Source organism: Lotus japonicus, chromosome 3 (assembly GCF_012489685.1).
Source record: "Lotus japonicus ecotype B-129 chromosome 3, LjGifu_v1.2".
NCBI lineage: Eukaryota > Viridiplantae > Streptophyta > Magnoliopsida > Fabales > Fabaceae > Lotus > Lotus japonicus.
The window spans coordinates 21,099,866-21,126,707 of NC_080043.1; the positions used below are offsets into that span (position 1 = coordinate 21,099,866).

At 36.1% G+C, this 26,842-nt stretch overlaps 1 protein-coding gene across 1 annotated transcript; it reads right to left on the bottom strand.

Moving 5' to 3' along the window:
• Positions 1-21,497: 21,497 nt before the first annotated feature.
• On the bottom strand, positions 21,498-24,095 carry LOC130742370 (aluminum-activated malate transporter 2-like). Its single transcript, XM_057594472.1, has 6 exons — positions 23,753-24,095; positions 23,030-23,182; positions 22,650-22,922; positions 22,439-22,548; positions 22,210-22,350; positions 21,498-21,981 (listed from the first exon to the last, which is right to left on the bottom strand). The coding sequence occupies exons 1-6, from the start codon at positions 24,054-24,056 to the stop codon at positions 21,499-21,501; spliced, it is 1,464 nt and encodes a 487-aa protein (XP_057450455.1). The 5' UTR covers positions 24,057-24,095; the 3' UTR covers position 21,498.
• Positions 24,096-26,842: the final 2,747 nt, after the last annotated feature.

Here is a 26,842-nt window from a genome sequence, read left to right on the forward strand (position 1 = left end):
CAGTTATTCCACGCCACACCCGATTACTGTTTAGAAGCACTGCCAACTTACACATAGTGAACCTCCCATAATTTTCTCATATTTGACAATTCATTAGAAGAACATTAACACTTGTCACGAACGAGCAAGATGACCCACACAAACGTATAAGATGAGACTAAACCCTTCCTTGGATCCAAGCGAACGTGTCCTATCCCATCACCGGTTCCTTTGAGGTAAATAAGGCTCTACACCCGCCCTGCGCGCGTTGAGCTTAAGGAGCAAAGCAACTACAAAATATTCCCAAAGCCACACGATCAGTAGAGGTTAAAGCGATCCAACGAGTACAAGGATTCTGGAAATTAGGGACCCTCGGTCCAAAGGTTACCCTTTGTAACCTCATACCTTGATACCCTAGAAGGCACAAACCATGTCCCTGTAGTCAATCAACATCTGTACCATTAATATTCCATCTTCCCTTTCTAGCATTTTCGTTATTCCAACTAACTTGAATCGAGCGTCAGAGTGCTAATGTGCAAGTACCCCCACCCACCAACCGCATCACCTCACCTTCATCCTCTTTAGAGCCCTCTCCATCTTGTGCATAATGTAACACCCCGATTTCGGTGGTGCCACTTTAGTGACTTTAAATCAATAGTGCGGAAAATGCGTAAATATTTTTTTCGTTTTCTTTTCAAATAGAAGACTTAACATAATGAAGACTCAACCCAAAGATGATAAACATAAAGTAATTGGGAATAATGCCCGCAGGCGAATAAGTACCTCCCATGGTCAGAGCCATGAGTTTTATGAATACAGTTTTCAAGAAGATAAGTCAGCCCCAAACGGCCTTCGAAAGACTTCCTATGCCTGACAAACTCCCTGTGATCCTCCTGGAAGAGAACCACACAAAAGCTAATAGTCGGGGACCTACCCTGCCCCAAAATGAGAAATGACAATCAGAGCTGTGAAAACAATCCCCCATATAATACACTCCTAACGTCGACCCTCATCCGATCATGCATGAAGTCCGGGTCCACGTCGAAGGCTCAGTAGTAGTCATTACGCTCAGGATCCTCCCCGAACGACGAACCATCTTGAATCAGCTGTTGGACGTCTGGCAGCAGGCCGACCGCCCAAACACAACCATACACACAAAGCCAAGGCGCTAGGGTCAACTCACGGAATATAATAGATAATACAAGCAACATGTGATGAATAAAGAGGTATATATATATAGGTTGTATATATACATATAAGTTCTGTATCGTCTACCCTAAGGTATATACATAACGTGTTATCAGATTTCTAATAACAATTCAACATTCAATATCTCAAAAATTCAATAAGTTATATCTCGAAAAACTCGATAAGCAATATATCAACGAATATAGTTAAGTGCATGGTATGCAAATGCTATGTCATGCTCAAAATATGATCCGGATAAAATGTCACCCTCACGATGACTCGAAGCATCTCGCTCCGCTATAACATATTGCTTTTATGAAGCAGCACGCTCCTGTGAAGCAGCACACTCCTGTGAAGCATCTCGCTCCTATGAAGCTGCACGCTCCTGTGAAGCATCTCGCTCCGATGAAGTCCGATCTGAGATCGTCATTCGGAAAGCAGCACACTTTCCAAGAAATGTATGCATGAATGCAATATGGTTAGCCAAACAACGAATCGTCCTCATCAAGGTGTGCGTGTCTAGCTAGAGTACATTGTCTCTACAATACCCTAAGGTAAACAAAGAAGTGCTAGTCACACTTGGTAACTTTCCTAGTCACTTGGGCTCACCGTCTCGATGGCCAACCAAACTGTTCAACGAGCAAAAGAATGCAGCTCGCACTCAGTGACCTTTCAACTTACCATGGCTCACCATCTCGATGGCCAAACAAACTGCTCAACGAGCAATAGAGTATCAACATACTCAGAACTAACTAGTTCCCCGGCTTATCCCTTGGATTGGCCAACCAATAAAACTTACTCATCGAGTAAAGTGCCAACGCACAATGGTTTCCCTAGAAACCTGGATCCGACGACACTTCTCATTTTCAAAACTTAATGTTCAAGCCCTAAACTTTCGTCTGAGTCTTTTATCATTATATTAAGGGTTTTGAGGTTGTTTAATACATTATGGAGGTTCATTATGAAATTGTTAAGTTTCGTCTCTAATCCTATTAGTTTCAAAGATCCCATAATTCCAATGATTCCCTAGAGAAGGTCTCAAAACAAAAGGTCCATCATCCCCCAAGTAATGGCCCGAGAAGTTCCCAAGTAAGCTGGCCGGGCACAATGCCGCATTAAAAGCCCTTCTTGCCTTAGACAGAACAACCCAAGTTCTTACGTGAATTCAAATGGGGTTTTTCCAATCTCATTTTCAAACTCAATTTTCCTTTGAGAAGGTCTCGATCCATAAAACAATAATAAGGCCCGAACCTCCGTTCGTCCCGTCAAACTTTCCCAAATTCTTATCTTGAGTATGGCATAACTACCCGTTTCCCCACACTCTGACGTTCCACAAATATTCGTATAATTGCACAGTATAATCAATATAATCCAGCAAATCATGTGCACAAGTATTCACATAGCCTATGATTATCCATTTAGCAAGTACAACATATGAATCAATCAATGGCAAATCAAAGCGATAAATAAATCCCAATCACCAATGTCGGCCGAAGCCTCAGAAAACGGAGACACACGTCTCAATTAGTTCACTCGGCCGAAGCCTCCAGAAAAACATTCCCCAGTCAATCACAATCAAGTGCATAAACAATAAATCAAGTCGAATTCATCGACGCCTAAAACATTAGCTAGTAAGTAAGTTGCCCTAACCTCGAACTCGTCCAGTGTGTTCAAGCAAGGCTCCTTCACAATCCTCTTTTCCTGCTCCAAGTGTTCCTCCAAACGAATCTTTGAGCAAACGAAGCGAAGGTCAATCAAAACAAGTCAATTCGGTCAATACAATACTAACTAGCGTTAGACAAAGCTTAAGAAGCTTCAGAGTACAATATTTAAGCATGGATAGACGACAGAACCTTTGTTCGCTAAAACGAGCATAACTCGAGCTACAGAACTCGGAATGACACGAAACCAGCGCCAAAATTTCGACAATCGAAAGAGCTACGCAATGGCTCAGGTCATAGAGACCCAAAAATTATCTTTGAACACGGTACCCTAAGCAATAGGTTTCGGCCACTATGTAAAATAGGGTTTCCGAACTTTTTCTTCGATCCAAATCGATTCCTAGGTATTCTTAGGCGATATCTAGGCCAAGGAAACTCTCAGAAAAATTATCGAATCGAAAACTGTCGCAGGGGTATTTTGGTCAATATTTTTAGCTCGGAAACTCAAAATCAGAATTTCGAAAAACAAATTAGATGGGGTTGATACTAACGACGATTATGACGACTAATCTTAATAACGCTAAGCTCAGTCGAGGGTTTTAAGCCCAAAGGTTGGAACTTTAGCCAAAAATGGGTATTATGAGCAGAATTGAAACTCGGCAGCAATTCGGCGAGAATCAGCAAAATGTAATCCGCTAAACATGCTCAGGGGCACGCAGGGAATAAGTTTAGATAGAAAGATGAAGGTATTTGGATAGTTTTGCCAAAAACTCAAAACTTAGAGCATAGAAAAACATAGAGAAAAGCTACAGAAGTTACGATCAGAAGAAAAGATTAGCATCAGTACCTTGAGACCTACGTGTAGCAACAAACTATGGAACGATCAGACAAGAATCGGCGAAAAACTCTCCTCCTTCCTCTTCTCTCCAAGCCGCGGGTTGTGTGTGTGTGTGTTTGTGAGGTTTTTGTTTCAAGCTTCACATATTTATAGGGAATGAAATGGAAGATATTTATCAAAGATCGGATAAGTATGAATAGATATTTATCAAGATTGGATAAGTATGAATAGATATTTATCAAGATTGGATAAGTATGAACAGATATTTATCAAAGATTGGATAAGGTTGAATAGATATTTATCAGAAATTGGATAAGAACGAATAGATATTTTGTAAACCGGTACAGTTTTGTTTAGATATCGGAGGATTTAACTCATAGAGTTAAGATAAAAATATAAAAGCGATCCCGATTTCTTCCTACTGATTCCAACGTATTTTAGACACGATATTCACCCCGCTGAATCTTCTAATTCTTCAAAGAAATATCAGCATGATTTTTGGTTTTCGAGGCTTGTTATATAGAGGGTGGAAAAACGCGGGAAAATGAAAGTTTCGCGATTCTGATTTTTCCGGCTTCATTCTCCGTGAATTCTAAGATACGTTTTGGTGAAAGAATTCCAAAACTAAAAAGAGGTTCCCTTGTATTTTAGGCGACTAATGCAAAGTCGGTGTAAAACTATTTTACCCGATAAGTTACTTTTTGCATCGAATGTCGGAATAGAAAACTTTCTTCTGAAGAAAGATTGAAATCATCAAGAGAAATGGGTGTACGCGTGTAGAATCTTCATCTGAAGTTCCGAATAGAAAAAGTCTTCATCGTCGGTTGATTCTAGGGTTCTTGAACTATCAGGGTTTTAGTTTCGGCAAACTTCCGAGGATTGGAATCGGACGTTCGTAGATTCTAGGGTTTCGCCTCGAAACGATTGTGATATATGGATTAAGAGGAATTCTAACATTTCTCTGAAGATTTTTGGAATTAGTTTCCATCGTGACTTTAAGCGTAAACCAGCTATTTACTAGGGTTTCTGCCCTAGGTTTAAGCGTATAACGATCGTGCTATAACTGATATCGACTTCGATACGATCCTCAGACTTTTCCTGAACTTTCTCCTTCACCAATTTATTCCTTCCGATAAACTCTTGTTCAGGTTTTCCTTCACGATCCATCAACCCTAATCGTGAATGGAAATCTCTTCCACTTATTCTAAGCTTAAAAACTTGGGTCTTACACATAACATCTCCTTCTATCGTCCCTCACCCCTCAACAATCGTCTGGGTGATCTGGTTAACTAGTTTCATCCCGATCAACTGGTGTCGTCAGTGGGAATCGGTAGAACTTCCTATCACCATGATCTTGGCCGAAACACGACGAATAGTAAAACTTCATTCCACCCCCGTTGGATACGTTCAAGAATGCGAGACGAGTGAGACCCGAGCCATCGCTCCACCACTTGGGTTACCTAACCAACAAGCCAACCCGCATACACCACGAGACGAACCCCTTGTGGGACGTCCTGAGAAACCGTCGACCTCATCCAACAAATTATCATCAACATGGATCCCTAAGGACATCCAGAAAGATAGGCTCCCGAGGATGATCAAGGAGTGACAAGTTATCATCACCGAGCTCTGAGTCGGGATCCAACAACTCAAACGGGTCAGACACTACTAAGAAAGAATCTCAGAGTGAGAAGCCATCTTAAGCTAGAACCAAACGGCGCCAAACGACCCTCAAGAGGAGCTCTTTCTAACACAGAAGACCCGCTCTGTGAGGTAATCATGTGGTACCAGATTCTTGTGAACTGCACCTAACCCTCATTTATCGATCCCTTTATAAGAAACTCCGACCCCAAGAACAGCTGGACATTTTGTACAACCCTGTGCAATTTTTTGGGGCCATAGACGCGACAACCTTTTGTTTCTTTAAACTTAGCCCAAAAAATTATCCTAGCGTTGATTATAGTCTCTCCTGTCAGGATTCATTTGTTGCTGGAACGACATCGTCCCATGTTTTGTAGTCAATTTGGGAAATTAGGAATGACTATTGCTTCAATAATAGAACACTTGATCCTATCACAAGTGTGGACTGCTATATAATTTGATAAGGAGTTTTGGCAAAGCAATTTTCAGGCTCAGTTTGTAAGGAAGCTCAGAGAGCAAAATCTTGGTAACTACCTTCATTTGGAACTATAAATCATAATGTGGATGCTAGCATCAAGCAAGGATGGTTGAGTCACGGTTGCTTGATTAGAGATCATTAGGTTCTATGCTCATGGCAGTCTCACATAAGGTTAAAATGTATGCTAATGTTGGGTAATTGTTATTCACACCCCTATCATCTAGTTCCACTCCCGTTAAAAGTGTAAAAATACTTAAATACCCCTTTAAAAAAATAACTTCTGCATTTCCCTGACCTAGAGGTCGCACTGCCGCACTCACGACCCTTGCATTCTTTCTCGATTTCGCGTGAAAACGGTTAACTTTATCATCTTCTGGTTTTTTTGTTCGCACTTTCGAAAGCGATACCTGCGCAGTTTAAACTGCATCAAATACGCACTTTATAGTGTGTTATCTTCGCACTTTAAAGTGCATGGCCTATGGAGTTTAAAGTGTGTGACCTCCGCACTTTAAAGTGTGTGGCCTACACACTTTAAGGTAGGAAGGTAACGCACTCTAAAGTGTGTGTTAACAGGAAGTGAAATAAACTTGATCCTATTGTTTGATATAAATGGCAAGTACAAAGAATCTGAATCGAAGGCGTCCACTCTGTGATAATCAATCAGTCGTGGTTTCCCCCTCACATATTCATCCCACGATGTCGGAACACAAAAGGCGAGAAGAAGAAAACTGTGCATGTGGGCTGGTGACTAATGAGCTTGAAAGAGAAGAGGTACTACATGTTGTGCAAGAGCATGAGGAGAAATATATTGATGATGATGATGAGACCGAAGATTCGGAGGAGGAAAAGTAGGTGGAGGAGGAGGAGGAGAATGAGGCTTACTACCAAGGGGGGCCTTTTGACTTGTCAGCGCTGACAAGTTATAAAACTCATGTTGCCTATCAGATATGGAAGCATTACATTGACCCAGAACGTGAGCAATGTTGGAGCATCATCAAATTTTACTACTATGGCAGACATCTACACGGGACACCAATGTACGACAGTGATCATATCAAGCAAACGGGTCGCAATGCCGGTATTGAGTCTCTACTGACATACAATGTTCTGACCGTTGACAGCGCCATGTTGACGACATTCGTAGAGAGGTGGCATCCTGAGATGTCGTCTTTTCATTTTCCTTTTGGTGAGATGATTATTACCCTCGACGACGTCATTGCTGCATATCCCTGTCACATGGGATATCTTTACTCTTACTAGTCTCACCCGGGAGGGTGCTATTGTTGCGTTGGTTGATCAGAAGGAAGAATGAAGAAAGGGAGAAATGGAGAATGAGTGGATGAAGAATTGTAAAAATTAGTAAGTGAGAAGGGGGCTATTTATAGAATCTGAATTGCCATAGGAATTAACGAATTAACATAATAATTAACGATCAAATTAGTGTGTAACGTGTGCTTTAATTGGAAATTGGGAGTTTGGGAAATTGAAAGTTTCAGAATGTGCATCAGTTACAGTCAAAGTGGCTGGTGTAACTACGCACTTTGAAGTGCGTAGGTAACTTAGTTTGAAGGACAATTTATAGAATCTGAATTGCCATAGGAATTAACGAATTAACATAGTAATTAACGGTCAAATTAGTGTGTAACGTGTGCTTTATTTGGAAATTGGAAGTTTGGGAAATTGAAAGTTTCAGAATGTGCATCAGTTACAGTCAAAGTGGCCGGTGTAACTACACGTACACTTTGAAGTGTGTAGCATATGCACTATGAAGTGCGTAGGTAACGTTGAAGTGCGTAGGCTACGCAGTTAAAAAGTGCGTATAGCCTACGCAGTTACAAGGTGCGATCGATAAAAAATTTAAGGGTGTTTTCATATTTTATATGTTTAAGGAAGGTGGAACTAGATTGAAGGGGTGAGAATAAAAATTATCTAATGTTGCTATTGCAGAGGTGTTGGCCTTTATTAGCTCTTGATGAATTGGTTGTATGTGATTCTTTCTCAAGACTCCAGATTGAGACAGATTCACTCATCTTTGCCAATGATTTTTAAGCAAGGGATCTCTTCCCCAGAGTTGTTGTAAATTGTAGACGATTGTCCTCTTTTAGCATAAGAGTTGAAAATTGTTTCTCTAAACTCACATTTACAGACATCAGAACAGTGATGCTTATCACCTAGCAAATTTAGCTAATATTCTTTTCCTAGTGTAATTTTGTTGGAGTATGTCTTGCCTTTCATCTTGATGTAGCTTGGTTTGGTATTTCTTATTAATGAAATTTGAACTTTACCTAAATGAATAAGAAATATTCTCCTTTTAGTATGGAAACGGGTTTTGATCGTTAATTCAATTGAGTATTTGGGAATTAGTTTGTGGTAAGTGTATTAGGTATAAACTATAAAAAAACCGGCATTGTGGAATCATATTATAGTACTTTTTTCCCGTGGTTCGTTTTCATATAAGATCTCTAGGGTATAGATTAATTTAGAGTTTTGAATATATATCACACTCATCTTTTTAATTCTATTTCATATTCATTCAATTTCTGTTTTTATATATCTTTTGTTTTCCTATCTCTTATATATGTCTCCTCCTTTTTAATATCTCACTGGATAATGGAAATAGTGAAATTTAGTATATCAGGAGATGCATGAGCTGTGAGGATAAAAAGACTGTAAGAATCATGTCCTTCATCTCTCTCTCTCCCCCATGTGTAAGCGCGTCCAGCTTTACTTGCTTTGTCCCCAAATCACACTCACATGGGGGGATTTGTGTTCCTCCCTCCTTCCCTCCCCTCTGAAATTCTACGTACTTCCATCATTTCATGCTGGCACCAATGTTCCATTTTTTTATAAATCGATAGTACTAATTAGGACATACTAACAATGATTAGGGGGGAAGGGTGGGATGCATATTAACTTGCATTTGTTTAATACTTTGTCTCTACATTTATTATTATATAGTTCTTATGTACTGAAATATCACCCACTTTCGGAAACGTTATATTATTTTACTAAATTTAATAAATCTTTGTAATTTCATTTCTTCATTTCATTTTAGTTTTTGATTATTAATTAATATATTCACTCAAGACATATAACTAGAGTTTGTAAGCTCAATCTTACCAAGGTTTAAGTGGTTCGCCCATGGTTAATCATCATAATTCTCTATAGCATAAACATTAAAAAGCACCTAGTTAAAGGGAAACTATTATCTATTACTATTATTAAATTAACCGGCTCAATGTTCTGATGGACAGTAGAAACATTAATTAAAGGGTTTGCCATGTGCACTCGGTCACTAGCTTACACCTAAGAGAATTAATGATAGATCATCCTATTCGGCCATTTTCATATTACTACCAAGGTTTGCCTTTATTTCGGACAGTTCAAAATTCTAGCTACATGCATTTTCCATTCACAAAATATACTTTTATTGTTGGAAAATTGATTTGATGCAAACAGCCTGCTTGTCGATGTCATATTTTGATTTTCATCTCTTCAAAGTTTTGTTTGGTAGAGAAATTAAAGATAGATAAATAAAAGAGAGTAGAGAAGAGAAATAAGTAGAGAGATTCATATAGTTTGTGTTCGGATCAACGTTAACAGAATTGGATCTGATCAAAATTGGGTTTGGTAACGTGAGTTAAAGTGTTGTGATTTATGTTTGGATACATATACCCATAATTGATTTTTGTAACTGAGTTATAGTACAAACACACAAAATGGAGAAGCTAACCCAGGTAAATTCTGTCAAATTCGGATCAAATTCTCTTGGGTTAGCTTCTCCATCTGACTGATCCGATTTTGTGTGCTTGTACTATAATTCAGTTATGAAAACCATTTACGATCCATCGTTTTGAAGATGTTTGGAAACCAATTTTGAGAATTTATCCGGATCCACGTTTGGAGCTCAGACCACATTTAAGAATTGAGACCAAATACACTATAGGTGGATGTAGGTTAGGCAACCCAAAAGGGCCTGCGACGAAGCTCGTTTATCAAAAAAGTCAAGTTCTATGCTTTTTAAAAAGTGTGATTAAGTAAAAAGGATTGGCTCAAGCTATAAATAAAAACTTATTTGATAGGCCAACATGTTTACATAATATTATTTTTATCAATAATTTAAATAAATGAAAATGCAACAATATGTAGCATGTTGGTCTCCCAGTCTTTAACAGGATATTTTCTATCAAATATGCTTCTAACAAAAAAAGTACATCAGTCTTAAAATTTTGTCTATAGTAAGTAACAGACAAGACTTGAGCCATGAAATTAGAGTGAAGGTCAGGTTTAATTTGGATCCCGCAAAGTCTGGTCTAGCATATTTACACTTCTTATAGATATGATATGATGTGATAAAAAGTGAGAAATAAAAACAAAAATAAAGTGTATAAAGAGTGTTTGTACTTTTTTCTAAAACTTATTTTTTAAACTTATATATCACATAATTTATTAAATTTATTCTTATATTAACCCTTACTTTTTTTAATATATTTACATTGTCCTTTTTGCATTCGGAAAAAAGGAATTAAGTCTTTGTTTTAAAATAATTATCATTCTGAAAAATGTACAAATAAAAATGTACTTTTTAATTATTCATATATGAAAATTATTTAATTAAATTATCATTTGAATCCATTATTGTCTTAGTTAATTTAATAAAATTTTAAAATTTGTTGAGAACGAATTTAAAGAAGGTCTAAAAAGACTGACTTAAAGTGATTTATTACTTTTATATAGTTGCATATATGAGTAAATTTCCTTTCAGAGTTAATAGTTAAATTAGTTTTCAATTTTATAAATGAATTTGATTTATCACCTGAAAAATAACGTTTAGTAGCGGTCATTTTATAATTCATGACTATTTTTAACCTCTGCTATGCATCATTTTTCCGTTAATGGAATAAAATAAATCAAACTCACTTATAAAATTATAGGCTAATTTAACCGTTAATCCTATTTTTTACTATTTACATGCGCATCAATCCTTTTTGAAATTGAAAAAATAAATAGCAATAATATAAACTACATTCAAAATAGCTTATTGCAAAGAAAAAAGAGCAATAATATAAAAATTAAATTAAAATATACAAATATTGGAAAAACTTTAGGATCCCCGAATTTCTGTATTACCGTACAGTCGATTAGAAGGAGAAAGGGACTTAGAAGTGATTGTGAAGATGAAGCATAATTGCACGTGGGACGACCAAACATGTCTTTGCTGTCTTTTATTTTCCATTGTTTCTTTTTAGTGTAGAAATACTGCTACTCATTTACTCAAGTTACAAACATATATTGCACCAAAAAAAAAGTAACAAGCATATATTGTATTATACTTATAAATATTTTAACTTTTAATATTATACTTTAATTCAGTCATCTCATCTATATCTATATATATTAGAAAAGAACAACTTCTAGCATGACGTGTCGCTCCCACAGGCCAAGTTAGTGACGTGTCGCTCCTAGATTAATTCTCATAAAAATTATTTCACGTGTCAATTTGTTAGAGGATATAATTTTCAATTGATATATATTTTAATTTTATATATTCTAACCTAATTAATTGATATTATTTTAGAAGATATAATTTTCAATTGATATATGTTTTAATTTTATATATTCTAAAATAATCGATTGATATTATTTTAAAAGATAAGATTTGGTCTTTTAATTTATTTTAAATTTATTTTTAGAATAAATTGATTAATTTTTATTGAATTTTCGAACTTTTTATTAATTCGGGATTTTATGAGTTTTTATTGTGATTTGCTAGATTTTGTTAGTTTTTATCTATCTTTATTTAATACATTTTTAATATTAGATTTGATTGAGATTTAGGTTGTTAATTTCTTAATTTTATTTTAATTTATCTTATCATTTATTTTAAATCCAGAAAATACTTTATTTTATTTTAGATTCAATTTTAGAGTATATTAATTAAATTTTCTTAAATTTTCAGATTTTTAATTAATTCAGGATTTTATGAGTTTTTATTGTGATTTGCTAGACTTGGTAGTTTTTATCTATCTTTATTTAGTACCTTTTTAAATTTTAGATTTGATTAGAATTTAGGTTGTTTATTTCTTAATTTTATCTTATTATTTATTTAATTTTACTTCCAGGAAATATTTTATTTTATTTTACATTTATTTATAGAGTATAATAATTAATTTTTATTGAATTTTCGAATTTTTAATTAATGCAGGATTTTATGAGTTTTTATTGTGATTTGCTAGATTTTGATAGTTTTTATCTATCCTTATTTATTATTTATTTAATTTTAATTTCATGAAATATTTTATTTTATTTTTGAGTTACATTTAGAGTATAAATGAATTTTTATGGTATTTTTATTGAATTTTCATATTTTTATTTAATTCAGGATTTTATGAGTTTTTTATTGTGATTTGCTAGATTTTGGTAGTTTTTATCTATCTTTATTTAGTACCTTTTCAAAGTTTAGATTTGATTAGGATTTAGGTTGTTTATTTCTTGATTTTATCTTAATTTATCTTATTATTTATTTAATGCTAATTCTAAGAAAAGGGAGTTGATTTGGTGATGAGGGTCCACAAAGCTACCATGGACACGCAGAGATTTGATAGCTGCTATTTCTACCTCTGCCACATGTCGCGATCACGACAGAGGTATGCCGTAAGATGATGTTACGTGAAGAAGAGTTTATCATGTTGTGATTGATGGTTTGTGCTATTTCAGTTTATCCTTTGTTCGTAATTCAATCCTGGATTCTTAAATTTCACATATTTTGTGTGTTTTGATCCAAAAGTTTACAAATTTTTGCATAGACCCTTTAACGAATCATTGTTGAAGACGTAATGTTTTTTCTATTGTTCTACTTCCGCTTTTTTATTTTTTTAAACCAGATTTTAGTATAGTTTGTAGAAATCCATGCGTTTGAAGCCATTCTAAACCAGATTTTGGTATAATTTATAGAAATTTACGAAACTTAGGATAGCCTGAATTTATATTCATTTCTCAAATTTTACACGTTTTTATTCATCATGTTTGAGCTGTGTGTATAAGCATACTATTTGCACTGTATGTGAATGATGCACAACTTACTAATTTTTTTTTTAATGATGCACAGGTCAGTCAAATTGATGAAAGCATATGAAGAGCTCACATTTAATCTTCATGAGTATGGTTAGCTCATTCTTAAGGTTGGTTCATGTTTTCCTCAAACTCATTAGTTTTGCATATACTCATGTTTTAGTATGCCAATTGAGTGACTTATCTTACTTTACTCTATATATTTCCTTAAGTTCAATTTAAATTGATTGTTAGTATAAGTTTATTGGTGAAGTAACCACAATTATTTTGGGTGAGAGAATTATTTTGTTTTTTTCTTACATATATAGATAATTTGCTGGGGTGCGCACATATGGGGCAATACATCATTTTTTGTTTCTCTTGACTGAAATGTTCCTTTGATTTTTTGTTTCACAAGGGCTCTACCCCAAGATTCACAAATACACTAAATACAATTCTTTCACCACAGTCCTTTCAAATTGGTGAAAGAGGGTATTTTGTTCTTCAAGACTTCATTTTGGGTTTCTGTTTCAATCTTCTTCATGAATTGATTTTGTTCTTCAACTAATTGTAAGATGTCATATGCTTTAAGGATTCCTGCTTTTATCTTCTTAATCAAAAGCAAAAGGATTGAGGAAAAGAAAATCTTCTAGGGTGCAGAATATTCACTAATTGGAAAAAAAAATAACACGTGTCATTCTCAGATTAATTCTCATAAAAAAATACATTTTAAAATTTTAGATTTGATTAGGATTTATGTTGTTTATTTCTTGATTTTATCTTAATTTATTTTTAGAGTAAAAAAATACATTTTTAAATTTTAGATTTGATTAGGATTTAGGTGGTTTATTTCTTGATTTTATCTTAATTTATTTATTATTTATTTTTAGAGTATTAATTAATATATCCCAAACTTTTTTTTAAAAAAGAGTGAGTTTGAAAGCTATAGCTTAAGTTAATTTGTTAATATATTCCCAAATAATAATAATAATAATAATAATAGTAATAATAATAATAATAATAATAATAATAATAATAATAATAATAATAATAATAATGATAACATGTGTGTGCGGATATGGGCCGGTTGGGTACTATAGTACCCATACCCGCACCCATACCCTCTATTTTTTGCGGGTAATTATCTATACTCAACCTCATACCCATTTAGCGGTTTTTTACCCTACCCATAGTTGATATTTTTTGCGGGTACCCTATGATTTTGAGACCCATTGTAATCCATAGATTTAGATTTTGGCAAAGATGGATAGCTTCCTATAATGACATTGAATTGTCTAAAGGTGGAGAGCTTCGAGTTGCTACCCACGTGAGTATGGAGACGGGTACATGTAATTTTTAAAAACGCGGGTATGGAGATGGTACTATAGTACCTACCCATTGTCATCCCTACTTAGTTGGAATAAACACAATAATGTTATACTTTATGATATATCTTACACAATCCTGATTTGTGCTACTATCACATTAATTTTTTTTTAAGATTAATATGTTGATAATTCCTTATATCTATGATTTGTGTTATCGTCTTCATATTTACAAAGAATGTGAAACGAGTTCCTCTTGGTCTCAATCGGGCTTAGAAGAGAAGTTTTTATGTCCACTTTACTCATCAATTCTGACTTTTCTATTTCATTCGTTGTTTAATATATTTTTAATAATCAAAGTATTAATTAATGTATCAAATACAATAGACATATTTCTCGTGCAACGCGTGGGTAAAACACACTAGTTCGTTACAATTAAAAGTACGTACTTCATCGTATAATGAAGCACCAAGGTACCAAGCAAGTATGAAATAATGAATAATGGAAACACGCAAAAGTAGACGCGGAAACAAATTTAATAATATTATGTTGTATAGTATAAAATTTGATGATTTTATATTTAGATAAGATTTAATAAAAAATTAATATCATATACCATTGATTATACTGTATATTGTTGGGGGAGACAGGGGAGCCCATGGGCCGAGGAGCAAGACACCAAGAGATCTCGACGCCACATCTTAACCCAAAACCTTAAGGCATTAGGTTTATGGGTCACATCTCTTATAAAGTCTTCTCCTCACCCATACTTAACCAATGTGAGACTCCAACTCCGCACTTGAATTCTCAACAATCTCTCCCTCAAGTGCGAGTCACCTCCACATTATCATGACTCCCCTCCGCGGAAGCATATCCACCCTTGCACCGCCGTTCGCTTCACCGCGTCAACGGAACCCGCCGCCTAGCCACACCGCTAGGAAGACTTTCGACACAAGGAGTCGTAACCATGACTACACCAACCATCGGCTCTGATACCACTTGTTGGGGGAGACAGGGAAGCCCATGGGCCGAGGAGCAAGACACCAAGAGATATCAACGCCACACATCTTAACCCAAAACCTTAAGGCATTAGGTTTATGGGTCACATCTCTTATAAAGTCTTCTCCTCACCCATACTTAACCAATGTGGGACTCCAACTCCGCACTTGAATTCTCAACATATATAACTTATCATATAGGGTAAATAAATACGATTACATTTGGTGGAGAATGGTGGTTGTAACACCCCGATTTCGGTGGTGTCACTTTAGTGACTTTAAATCAATAGTGCGGAAAATGCGTAAATATTTTTTTTTCGTTTTCTTTTCAAATAGAAGACTTAACATAATGAAGACTCAACCCAAAGATAATAAACATAAAGTAATTGGGGATAGTGCCCGCAGGCGAATAAGTGCATCCCATGGTCAGAGCCATGAGTTTTATGAATACAGTTTTCAAGGAGATAAGTCAGCCCCAAAACGGGAAATGACAATCAGAGCTGTGAAAACAATCCCCCCATATAATACACTCCTAACATCGACCCTCATCCAATCATGCATGAAGTCCGGGTCCACGTCAAAGGCTCAGTAATAGTCATTGCGCTCCGGATCCTCCCCGAACGACGATCCATCTTGAATCAGCTGTTGGACGTCTGGCAGCAGGCCGACCGCCCAAACACAACCATACACACAAAGTCAAGGCGCTAGGGTCAACTCACAGAATATAATAGATAATACAAGCAACATGTGATGAATAAAGGGGTATATATATATAGGTTGTATATATCCATATAAGTTCTGTATCGTCTACCCTAAGGTATATACATAACATGTTATCAGATTTCTAAATTCAATATTCAATATCTCAACAGTTCAATAAGTTATATCTCAAAAACTCGATAAGAAATATATCAACGAATATAATTAAAATATGGTATGCCAATGCAATGTCATGCTCAAAATATGATCCGGATAAAATGTCACCCTCACGATGACCCGAAGCATCTCGCTCCGCTAAAGCGTCTCGCTTTTATGAAGCATCTCGCTCCTATAAAGCATCTCGCTTTTATGAAGCATCTCGCTCCTGTGAAGCAGCACACTCCTGTGAAGCATCTCGCTCCTATGAAGCTGCACGCTCCTGTGAAGCAGCACACTCCTGTGAAGCATCTCGCTCCTATGAAGCTGCACGCTCCTGTGAAGCATCTCGCTCCGATGAAGTCCGATCTGAGATCGTCCTTCGGAAAGCAGCACACTTTCCAAGAAATGTATGCATGAATGCAATATGGTTAGCCAAACCACGAATCGTCCTCACCAAGGTACGCGAGTCTAGCTAAAGTACATTGTCTCTACAATACCCTAAGGTAAACAAAGAAGTGCTAATCGAATTTGGTAACTTTCCTAGTCACTTGGGCTCACCGTCTCGATGGCCAACCAAACTGCTCAACGAGCAAAAGAATGCAGCTCGCACTCAGTGACCTTTCAACTTACCATGGCTCACCATCTCGATGACCAAACAAACTGCTCAACGAGCAAAAGAGTATCAACATACTCAGAACTGACTAGTTCCCCGGCTTATCCCTTGGATTGGCCAACCAATAAAACTTGCTCATCGAGCAAAGTGCCAACGCACAATGGTTTCCCTAGAAACCTGGATCCGACGACACTTCTCATTTTCAAAACTTAATGTTCAAGCCCTAAACTTTCGTCTGAGTCTTTTATCATTATATTAAGGGTTTTGAGGTTGTTTAATACATTATGGAGGTTCATTATGAAATTGTTTAAGTTTTGTCTCTAATCCTATTAGTTTCAAAGATCCCATAATTCCAATGATTCCCTGGAGAAGGTCTCAAAACAAAAGGTCCATCATCACCCAAGTAATGGCCCGAGAAGTTCCCAGGTAAGCTGGCCGGGCACAATGCCTCATTAAAAGCCCTTCTTGCCTTAGACAGAACAACCCAAGTTCTTACGTGAATTCAAATGGGGTTTTTCCAATATCATTTTCAAACTCAATTTTCCTTTGAGAAGGTCTCGATCCATAAAACAATAATAGGGTACGAACCTCGGTCCGTCCCATCAAACTTTATCTAAAAACTCGTCAGGAGTCTGGCATAACTACCCGTTATCCACTATCTTGACGTTCCTCACTCATTCGCACAATTGCACGGTATATTCAATATAGTCAGCAATTCAAGTGCGTAATAGAAAGACACATTATAATCAATATAATCCAAATATCATGTGAACAAATAATCACATAGCCTATAGTTAACCATTTAACAATTAAGCATGCGAGTCAATTATCAACATATCAATGCGATAAATCCTAATCTCCCATGTCGGCCGAAGCTTTCAGAAAACATTTTCAATCCAGACAATTCATATGCATAAACAATAATTCAAGTCGAATTTATCGACGCCTACAAAGCATTAGCTAGCAAGTAAGTTGCCCTAACCTCGAACTCGTCCAGTGTGTTCAAGCAAGGCTCCTTCACAATCCTCTTTTCCTGCTCCAAGTGTTCCTCCAAACGAATCTTCGAGCAAACGAAGCGAAGGTCAATCAAAACAAGTCAATTCGGTCAATATAACACTAACTAGCGTTTAGACAAAGCTTAAGAAGCTTCAGAGTACAATTTTTAAGCATGAATAGACGACATAACCTCGTTCGCTAAAACGAGCATAACTCGAGCTACAGAACTCGGAATGACACGAAACCAGCGCCAAAATTTCGACAATCGGAAGAGCTACGCAATGGCTCAGGTCATAGAGACCCAAAAATTATTTTTAGACACGGTACTCTAAGCAATAGGTTTCGGCCACTATGTAAAATAGGGTTTCCGAACTTTTTCTTCGATCTAAATCGATTCCTAGGTATTCTTAGGCGATATCTAGGCCAAGGAAACTCTCATAAAAAATATCGAATCGAAAACTGTCGCAGGGGTATTTTGGTCATTATTTTCAGCTCAGAATTTCAAAATCAGAGTTTCGAAAAACAAATTAGATGGGGTTGATACTAACGACGATTATGACGACTAATCCTACTAGCACTAAGCTAAGGCGATAGTTTCCAGCCCAAAGGTTGAGACTTTGCTTAAAAATGGGTATTTTAAGCAGAAATTGATTCCGGCGGAGTTCCGGCGACATAACGGAAAAACTAATCCGACAGAAGTGCTCTTGGGCACGTAAGGAAGATGTTTAGAATCAAAAATGAAGTATTCAAGATAGTTTTGCAAAAATCTCAAAACTATGAGCACAGAAGGACATAGAGAAAAGCTATGGAAAAAGACGATCAAAGGTAAGGAAAAGCGACTATACCTCGAAACCTTGAAGTAGCAACTGTTTAATCGACGATCCAGCAAGAAATGAACAAAATCTCTTCTCCTCCTCCTCCTAGCAAACTCGCGGCTTCAAGAGAGAAAATGGGTGAGTTTTTGTGTTTTGTGAGGTTTTTGTTTCAAGCTTCAACATATATATATAGGGAATGAAATGGAAGATATTTTGTAAAGATTGGATAAGGATGGATAGATATTTATCAAAGATATTTTGAGAAGATATTTTTGTGAAGATATTTTTGAGAAGATATTTTGTAAACCGGTACAGATTTGTTTAGATATCGGAGGATTTAGCTCATAGAGTTAAGATAAAAATATGAGAGTGATTTCCGATTCTTCCTACTGATTCCAAGGTATTCTAGACACGATATTCTCCCCTCTGAATCTTCTAATTCTTCAAAGAAATATCGGTATGATTTTTGGTTTTCGAGGCTTGTTTTTAATGCTATATATTGAGGTTGGCAAAACGCGGGAAAATGAAAGTTTCGCGAATCTGATTTTTCCGGCTTCATTCTCCATGAATTCTAAGATAGGTTTTGGCGACATAAATCCAAAACTAAGAAAAGGTTTCCTTGTATTTTTGGTAACTAATGCAAAGTCGGTGTAAAACTATTTTACCCGATAAGTTGCTTTTTGCATCGGATGTCGGAATAGAAAACTTCCTTCTGAAGAAAGATTGAAATCATCGAGAGAAATGGGTGTACGCGTGTAGAATCTTCATTTGAAGCTCTGAATAGAAAAAGTCTTCATCGTCGGGTGATTCTAGGGTTTTGGTTTCGGCAAACTTCCGATGATTGGAATCGGACGTTCATAGATTCTAGAGTTTCGCCTCGAAACGATTGTGATATATGGAAAAAGAGAAGTTCTAACATTTCTCTGAAGATTTTTGGACTAAATTCCTACAGTGTTCCAAGGGTGGAACACAGTTTGATTTCCTAAGGTTCTTGTCCTAGGTTTTAAAACGAATATTAGTCGTGCTATAACTTAAATCGACTTCGATACAATCCTTTGACTTTTCCTGAACTTTCTCCTTCATAAATTTATTCCATTCGATAAACTCTTGTTCAGGTTTTCCCTTCACGATACGTCAAACCTAATCGTAAATGGAAATCTCTTCCACTTATTCTAAGCTTAAAACTTGGGTCTTACAGTGGTGATGTTGGTGGGGTGGGTGGCGGCGACAGTTAGTGGTTGTGGCGGTAGTGGTAATAGCAGTGGTGCAAGGTGGTGGAGGCAATGGTGATGGTTGGTGTGTTGGGAGTAAAAATATAATGGAAAAGAGAGAAAGAAATATCACACAAAACTTTATATATGACACATACCAAACAAGCACTAAGTGTGTCTACCTTGTATTAATTCACGAGAAGATTTTTTTTTTTGGTATATCAGAAAGATAAATTACACTCACTAGGGATTGATTCTCGGACCTTCCGCTCCTCAATCCAAATGTTCCGCAGCTCTTACCATTTGAGTTATCTTTTAGGGACATTAACGGGATGCTCAGATTCACTTTGTTGACAGATTAAAAAAAAGGCTTAAATAAAAATCAGAGTTCTTTGGCTTAAGCCCATCAAAATATTTTTTTTGTGGAACGCCCTTATTTGGAAATACTGAGCTTTTGATCTCTGTCGTCATCTTCCATCTATTGAGTGCTGAATCACTTAACGGAAGCTAACGTGACATGATTTTAGAGGGGCCTAAACAAAAGAACCATAATTTTAGAAGAACCTAAAACCAATTTTTATCATGATCTTAGGTCCCTATATAATCATGATTCTTTGGTTAAGGCCTTTTAAAATTAAGGGTTTTTGGTTGAAGTTCCTCTAAATGATGGAAGGTGACGACAACCAAGAGGGACATAACCCATATTCGAAAAAATAATTTAAAGGAGTCTAAACCAAAGAATCCTGATTTTAGGGGTACAAAAACAATATAAACTAAAAAAAATGAAGTAGTAGAAAGTTTGAATAGTACACAATTTTAAAATATTATTTTCAATATGAAACAAAATAAGAATCATTGGAGCATGCATGTCAAAGAGGCAGCGAGCAAGCAACTTCGGATGAGTTCAGGCCTTCAGGGGATCAGATTCAACCCACAAAATCATCGGGCCTTTTTTCTTGGGCAAAACGGGTCATTGTTCATTGCCCCTGTAAAGATTTGGTCCAATAGGTTTACCTCAAATACTATGGGCCTCCATTGCAAATTGATTTAAAGACAGTACAATCGTGGTTTGTTGCACACAAGTAAATAAGGATTTGACCAAATCTTTACAGGGGCTTTTGTTTTTTATTGATTCACCGCTCCCTCTCTTCTTTTTCTCACTTTCATACCATATTAGAATTTTAGTTATGTTTAATTACATCCCGAAAGTTAGTTAGATCTTCAAAGTTTTCTAATGATATCAGAATCTATTCTAAATTCGTTTGTCAGTTGTCAAGTCCTTTAAATTTCACAGCTCATATGTCCAACCTTGGACTAAGGAAGTATGTTAGAAATCTCACATTAACTATAATTGTTGACAAAATAATCATTATAAAGGATATGACATTGCTTACCTCTAAACCACCTTTTAAAATAGTAGTTAACTAAGACTATCTCTCTTCTCCTACCACATCATTTATCATATATATCTCATGTTTATTTCTTTTCTTCCATTGAGTATTTAATTTGGTTAAAAAGGGAAGCTTTTTTTTTTTATTGAGTATGGGTGGGATTGAAGTGTGTGATTAAAAATGATATCTAGAAATCAATTCCTCAATGGTTCAATTTATTTTTCAATGTCATTTAATTTGTTTTAAAATGAGAAATGAGTGTTTTATGGTTATTATTTTACACTCACTTTTACGCTCATTGGGTAAATTTGAATTTGTGTCAATGAGATGAGATGTGATGGGATGAAAAGCAAGAGGAGTAAAATTAATGAAAAAATTATATTTTATAGAAAACTAGATAAAAATAACTAATTAAAGAATACAATATAATTTCCCCCTGAAAAGCGGTCCTAAGTCCTAACTCCTAAGCAATTGGGATTTCCCATCATGTGACAAGTTCGTACAAGGTTGATTGATTGCAATAACATGATGAGGACCCCTGTTGTCACAAGAAGCTGATTGTGGAGCTTCCTCTTGATCATGAGGATTCTCTGAGTTCTCTGCTGCAATTTTACTTTCCTTATGCTTAAATTTTGCTAAGCTAGATAGTTCTTGTATTGACTCAGCGAGTCTCTCAGTGCAAGAAACCACATCAAGCAACAGGGAAGCCATAGTCACAACTGGAACAACCTCAAATAGATTGGTACCTTCCCACAATCCTGTTTGGATCATGGACCTGAGTTTCGCTGCAGCAATCTTAGAAATTGCAATGTGAGGTTCTGCGGCGCATGGTGGAATCATTTTTTGGATTGAAACTGCTAGTTCCTTTAAAGCCATTCCTAATTCTGTGCTCATCTTCATGCATGGATCTTGTATTTTGCTTCTGATTTCCAATGGTGCCTATAAGTTAAACATCATATAGTTATGGCACTTCACAAAGAGAATAGTCAATCACAAAATAAAATTAGAGGCCAAATTATGAATTCAAATTCTCTGCGGCATCTACCAATAAATCACCATAAACTCTTTAATTTAATAAGTATTTTCTTATTATACATTAATCATAGACATTAATTATTATAATTGTGCGGGAGGGAACTTCTCCTGCAGAATATTCAAATTGCTTACCATTGTAGAATTAAGGAAGCCATTGAGGGCATCAATACGGAATGCACATTGCCTTGTCAGGTTTCCAATCTTCAGATATTGTTGCCAAGGATGATGAAATCTGAATCGACCATGGCAGGGCTCCCACTTTGCTAAGTTAGCCTGAAGAAGATTTGAAAGAATTTGAATCAATAAGCATGACATTTTAATTTGAGGAGTCTAGAAGACAATTTTAGTTTCTTCTCCTCACCAAGTTTTGTTCAACTTGTTTTGAATCAAGTACACTCTTATATCCTTGCATATAGGATTTAATATTTGATTCTCCAACCTCTGATGTGGTGAAATACTCCTTTCCAAATCCTGCAATAATTTTCTATGCATTGTCAATTACCATAATTATAACACATTGGAGCCTTTGAACCCCAAAATCAAATTTATTAAATTAATTGACTTGCATTCACCTTCAATAAAGTTCCCAAGTTTTTCAATATTTTTTGATACTAGATTGTGAAGATCACCACCAGCCCAAATTGGGCACACAAAAATGCAGACCGAAACAGAGATTAAACAACCTGTGAGGATTGTGATTATCCTTTTCTTTACAATCTCTTGTATGTTGGATTCTCTGTAGCTTGATAAGGATACAAAACTGAATGTCAAGATAAAGATCAGCAACCCATAATCATACCTAACCTTCAATTGAGGTAAAAAACGAAGATATGTGGCTCCTGCACCTGCAATTAATCATTCCAAATTTTGCATTGGTTATGTTTTTATTTAGTTACTCAATGCTAATTGCTAACTAGTGAAATTGAATTGAACAAATTAATATAAATGTTACTTGATAGAAAAGTTATGACTCCAAGAAGTACAGGTTCCACTGTAGTGTGATCTCCTCTTGAAATTAGACAAACCATGTAGTAACATCCAAGCCCAAGAGCACTACCCGAAAGCGTTGCGATACCTCTATTTACACCTTTTCCCAACGTTGCTCCTGCAATCAAATTGCTTCTGAATTAGAAGTCAAGTCTACATTCTACATACTTATTTAATACTGTACTAAACTTGATTAGGGTAAAACTTTGTTTTTATCCTCAATTTTAGCCAGATATTTTATGTTGCTATGTGTTAAACAACCACTGATAGATGTATATTTTGTTTTGTCATACTTGTCCTTTACCAAGACTATGATAACCTAGCTATAACAAATAAGTCAAGAACCTTTTATAAATAAATTTAAATATAATAACTAAAATAATATTTTTTATCAAGGTTGGGGAAGAAATGAGATTTACCTGGGGTTGTCTAATTAATATCCCCGACACTATAACTTCATTCAATAAATTTTGTGATTACATAATGAAAACACAAGTTAAATGTGCATTTTTACAAATTAATTTTGATACATAAGAAACATATGGTAAAGAGTTTAATTATTACAATTTCAAACTAACTAATCTTAAACACTATTATTCCATAGGATGAGATTTTTTTCTTAATCTTCTTAATATATGCCATAGGATGAGATTAAATATAGAGATGCAAATAGTAAAAGAGAACTTGCCTACTGAGAATTCTGAGACAAAGACGACAGTGAAAACAGCCCATATTCCAGACGAACCAAAGCCATCATAGAGAGGGTTTAAATAGTAAAACGCGGAAACTATGGTAATGGCAAGTGCTACTTTCAAAGAATGAATCACCCTTCTGGGATCATCTTTTCCCACTTTCTTCAGCTGCAAAATCATCTCTTGTACCTTTGCAGCAAACTCACTAGGCAAAGTCACCAACCTTTGCCAATGCTTAGGGACCCTGGTAACAATAGTAGGTACATCACCTCCACTATTTGGATTTGCCTCAGACCCCATATATTTTTTCCTACTACAATTAATGGCAATAAAAATTGTGTAACCAAAATTTCAGAAAACTTGCTAAGTGCTTAGGCTTGTTTGATTGTGTAATTGATTCTAATAGCGTAGTTGCATTGGCCCTTAACACACAATTTAAAGCACGATAACTTCAACTTCAGAAGCTACGGGTTCTCCGTATCGGTGATTACAGAGAGCTTCTGATTGCAGATTCAAACTCCCTCTAAGAATGAAAATGTCTTGAAGCCACTACAAGTACAATTAACTCGTGATCAGTAGCAGATTAATTGCTGTAATGCTAATTGGGGTCCATGTACTATTTATAGTAAGAATGAAATTAAGATTGGAGTGACAAATTAATAGTTTGATTTCAAATTTTGGTAGCAATTTACCCATTGTTAACAAGTCTTCGGTCCATGACCAGCGACTGCAAAATTGGTGGCGTCAAGATTCTTGTGTGTTTGCATGAATATACAGGGCTTGACCCGTGCAGTACCAGAACATAGACACGACTTGTGTCTTCTCTTACTTTCTGTTTTAATATTTGCCTTGCATTGCATGTCGTACATCCTACGATGTCCGGCCACATTTAAAAAAGCATTTAAGTAAAGTACAAGGATGTTACGTCTTCATCAATAGTTAATTTGATTAAATATGTTAAGGAACTAAAATAATTAAGACATGTATTAATTAGTTTTAAAATTACATTCCCCCGAATAATAGTTCAAGCCGTAAGAGTTAGGAGACATATGGTTGGAGTGAGAGGGTTTAGAAATCAATCCCTAATTGGTGCAATTTATTTCTGATATATCAAACAATGTTTTAAAATTACATATTTAAAATAACTCGTATAAAAAACAAATTTGAAGGAAATAAAAAGCTAAAACTGTTTCATAATTTAAGTTGAAAATAACTATGTTTAAAAAAGTGTTTAAATATATTCATTTTGTTAACATTAATAGTGGGTTTTAAGCCAAACATGGAGCGTGCCAAGATGAACATTTGATTTTCATTACTTTTCCGCTTGAGGGCATTAGTATTTTACTATTGCGGATGCATTGAGTGTGTCCTCCTTTACGAGATCATAGTTTCTAAGCTTCTGCCTATCTTTTCTTGCTTTTTGTTCCTTTTTTTCCTCGGCTCGTATAAAAAAATCATCAATCGTGGTTAGATAATTTTTTCTAGTAGACAAAAGTACAATCACATGCTTTTTGTTTTAAAAACTGGAGAGATAATTAAACTAAGGTTCATGGTTTATTAGTCAAATGGTGGGTAAATTGGGAAAATAAATGAGTCCAATAACTATAAGAAAAAAAAGGTGTTTGGTGTGGAAATTAAGAGGGTTAATTACACAATTTGTCCCCTATTTATATTCTTTTTATGATTTTCCCCCTAATAAAAATTAATTGCATTTCACGTCCCTAACGAAGCCTCTGTTTCTCATTCCATCCAATTTCTCAAAGAAATGCTGAAAACCTAGATTTGAACCATCAACCAAGAATCATGTTGTTGAATTTGGTGTGACACCACAGCCACACATGTTTCATCTCCTTCGATCATTTTCTTCTTCACACACACCACCACCACCACACTTCTCATCCCCAACCTGACTCCAAACCACCACCAATAGTAACCCAAAAACAACAAATAAATGATGAAGAAGAAGCGGAAACTTCCATACATGTTCTTGAACAATACGTTGAGCATCATTGAACGCACAACACCACCTTACACTTGGACGATTCAAAAGCACCAATGATTCCCGCAACCGCGCAAATTGGAAGAGAGAAGGAGATAGAGGTTGCAGCTTCTGTAGATCAGAAGAAAAATGCAACATGGTTGTAGCGAAGTTGAAAATCGAAAGAGAGATCCATCCCTCCAAGAGCCTTCAATCTTGAGGGAGGAAGAAGATGAGCCTTTCCATTTCCATTTGAGACTTAGAAATTCAATCATGAGCCTTTTCATTTTCCATTCAGTCTTCGATCTTGACCAAACCCTCACGAATAGGTTGTAGGTCTTGAAGAAGGGAGAAGATGAGGGTTTCATGCTCTCATTCCCAAGGTGAGATCTTTCTTCGCATCTTCTTGCTGCATATCTGGTGGCCGGGTGTGTTGAGGTTTGATCAAAAGAAGGAGATGGTGGGGTATGGGTACTGCAATGGTGATTCTCAGAACAAAGATGGTGGGTTGGCGTGCGCAGTGGCTTGGAAAAAAAGAAGAAAAATAATTTTTTAAGGAAATGAAGTGGGGGAATCAGAATCATCTCAGGTATCGCTGTCATGCAAGGGCGGACCCACGTGTAAGTCAGGGGGTTCAGATGAACCCCCTGAAAAAACAAAAAATTCTACTTACTCCCTTGTATTGTTATTTTTTTGAACCCCCTGAAAATTTCAATTTGCACCCAGACCCCCACTTTCTCCTCTCTCTCTCTCTCACATACTCACAGTCAGACTCACGCTCTCACCCTCTCAGGAACGCTCACCACGCCCTCACCCTCTCACTCTCACTCTCACTAGGTCTGGCCATCATCAAGATTCAAGCACACACGCACGGCACGATGCACCGCCACCGGCCATCACCACGCAACGCCACTACCGTCCACCAATCCAGCCGCCCCTCTGCAGCTCTAACCCTAGGTATGGCTGGCTGATTTGAGATTTCCCTAAATTGATTTCGTTTCTCTTCTCCTTTCTCAAGCTTGATTTTCCCAAGCAACCATGAATACGATTGATTGATAATTTAATTTTTGGGTAAGGTAAGGTGTCTATTGATTGATTGGGAGAAAAC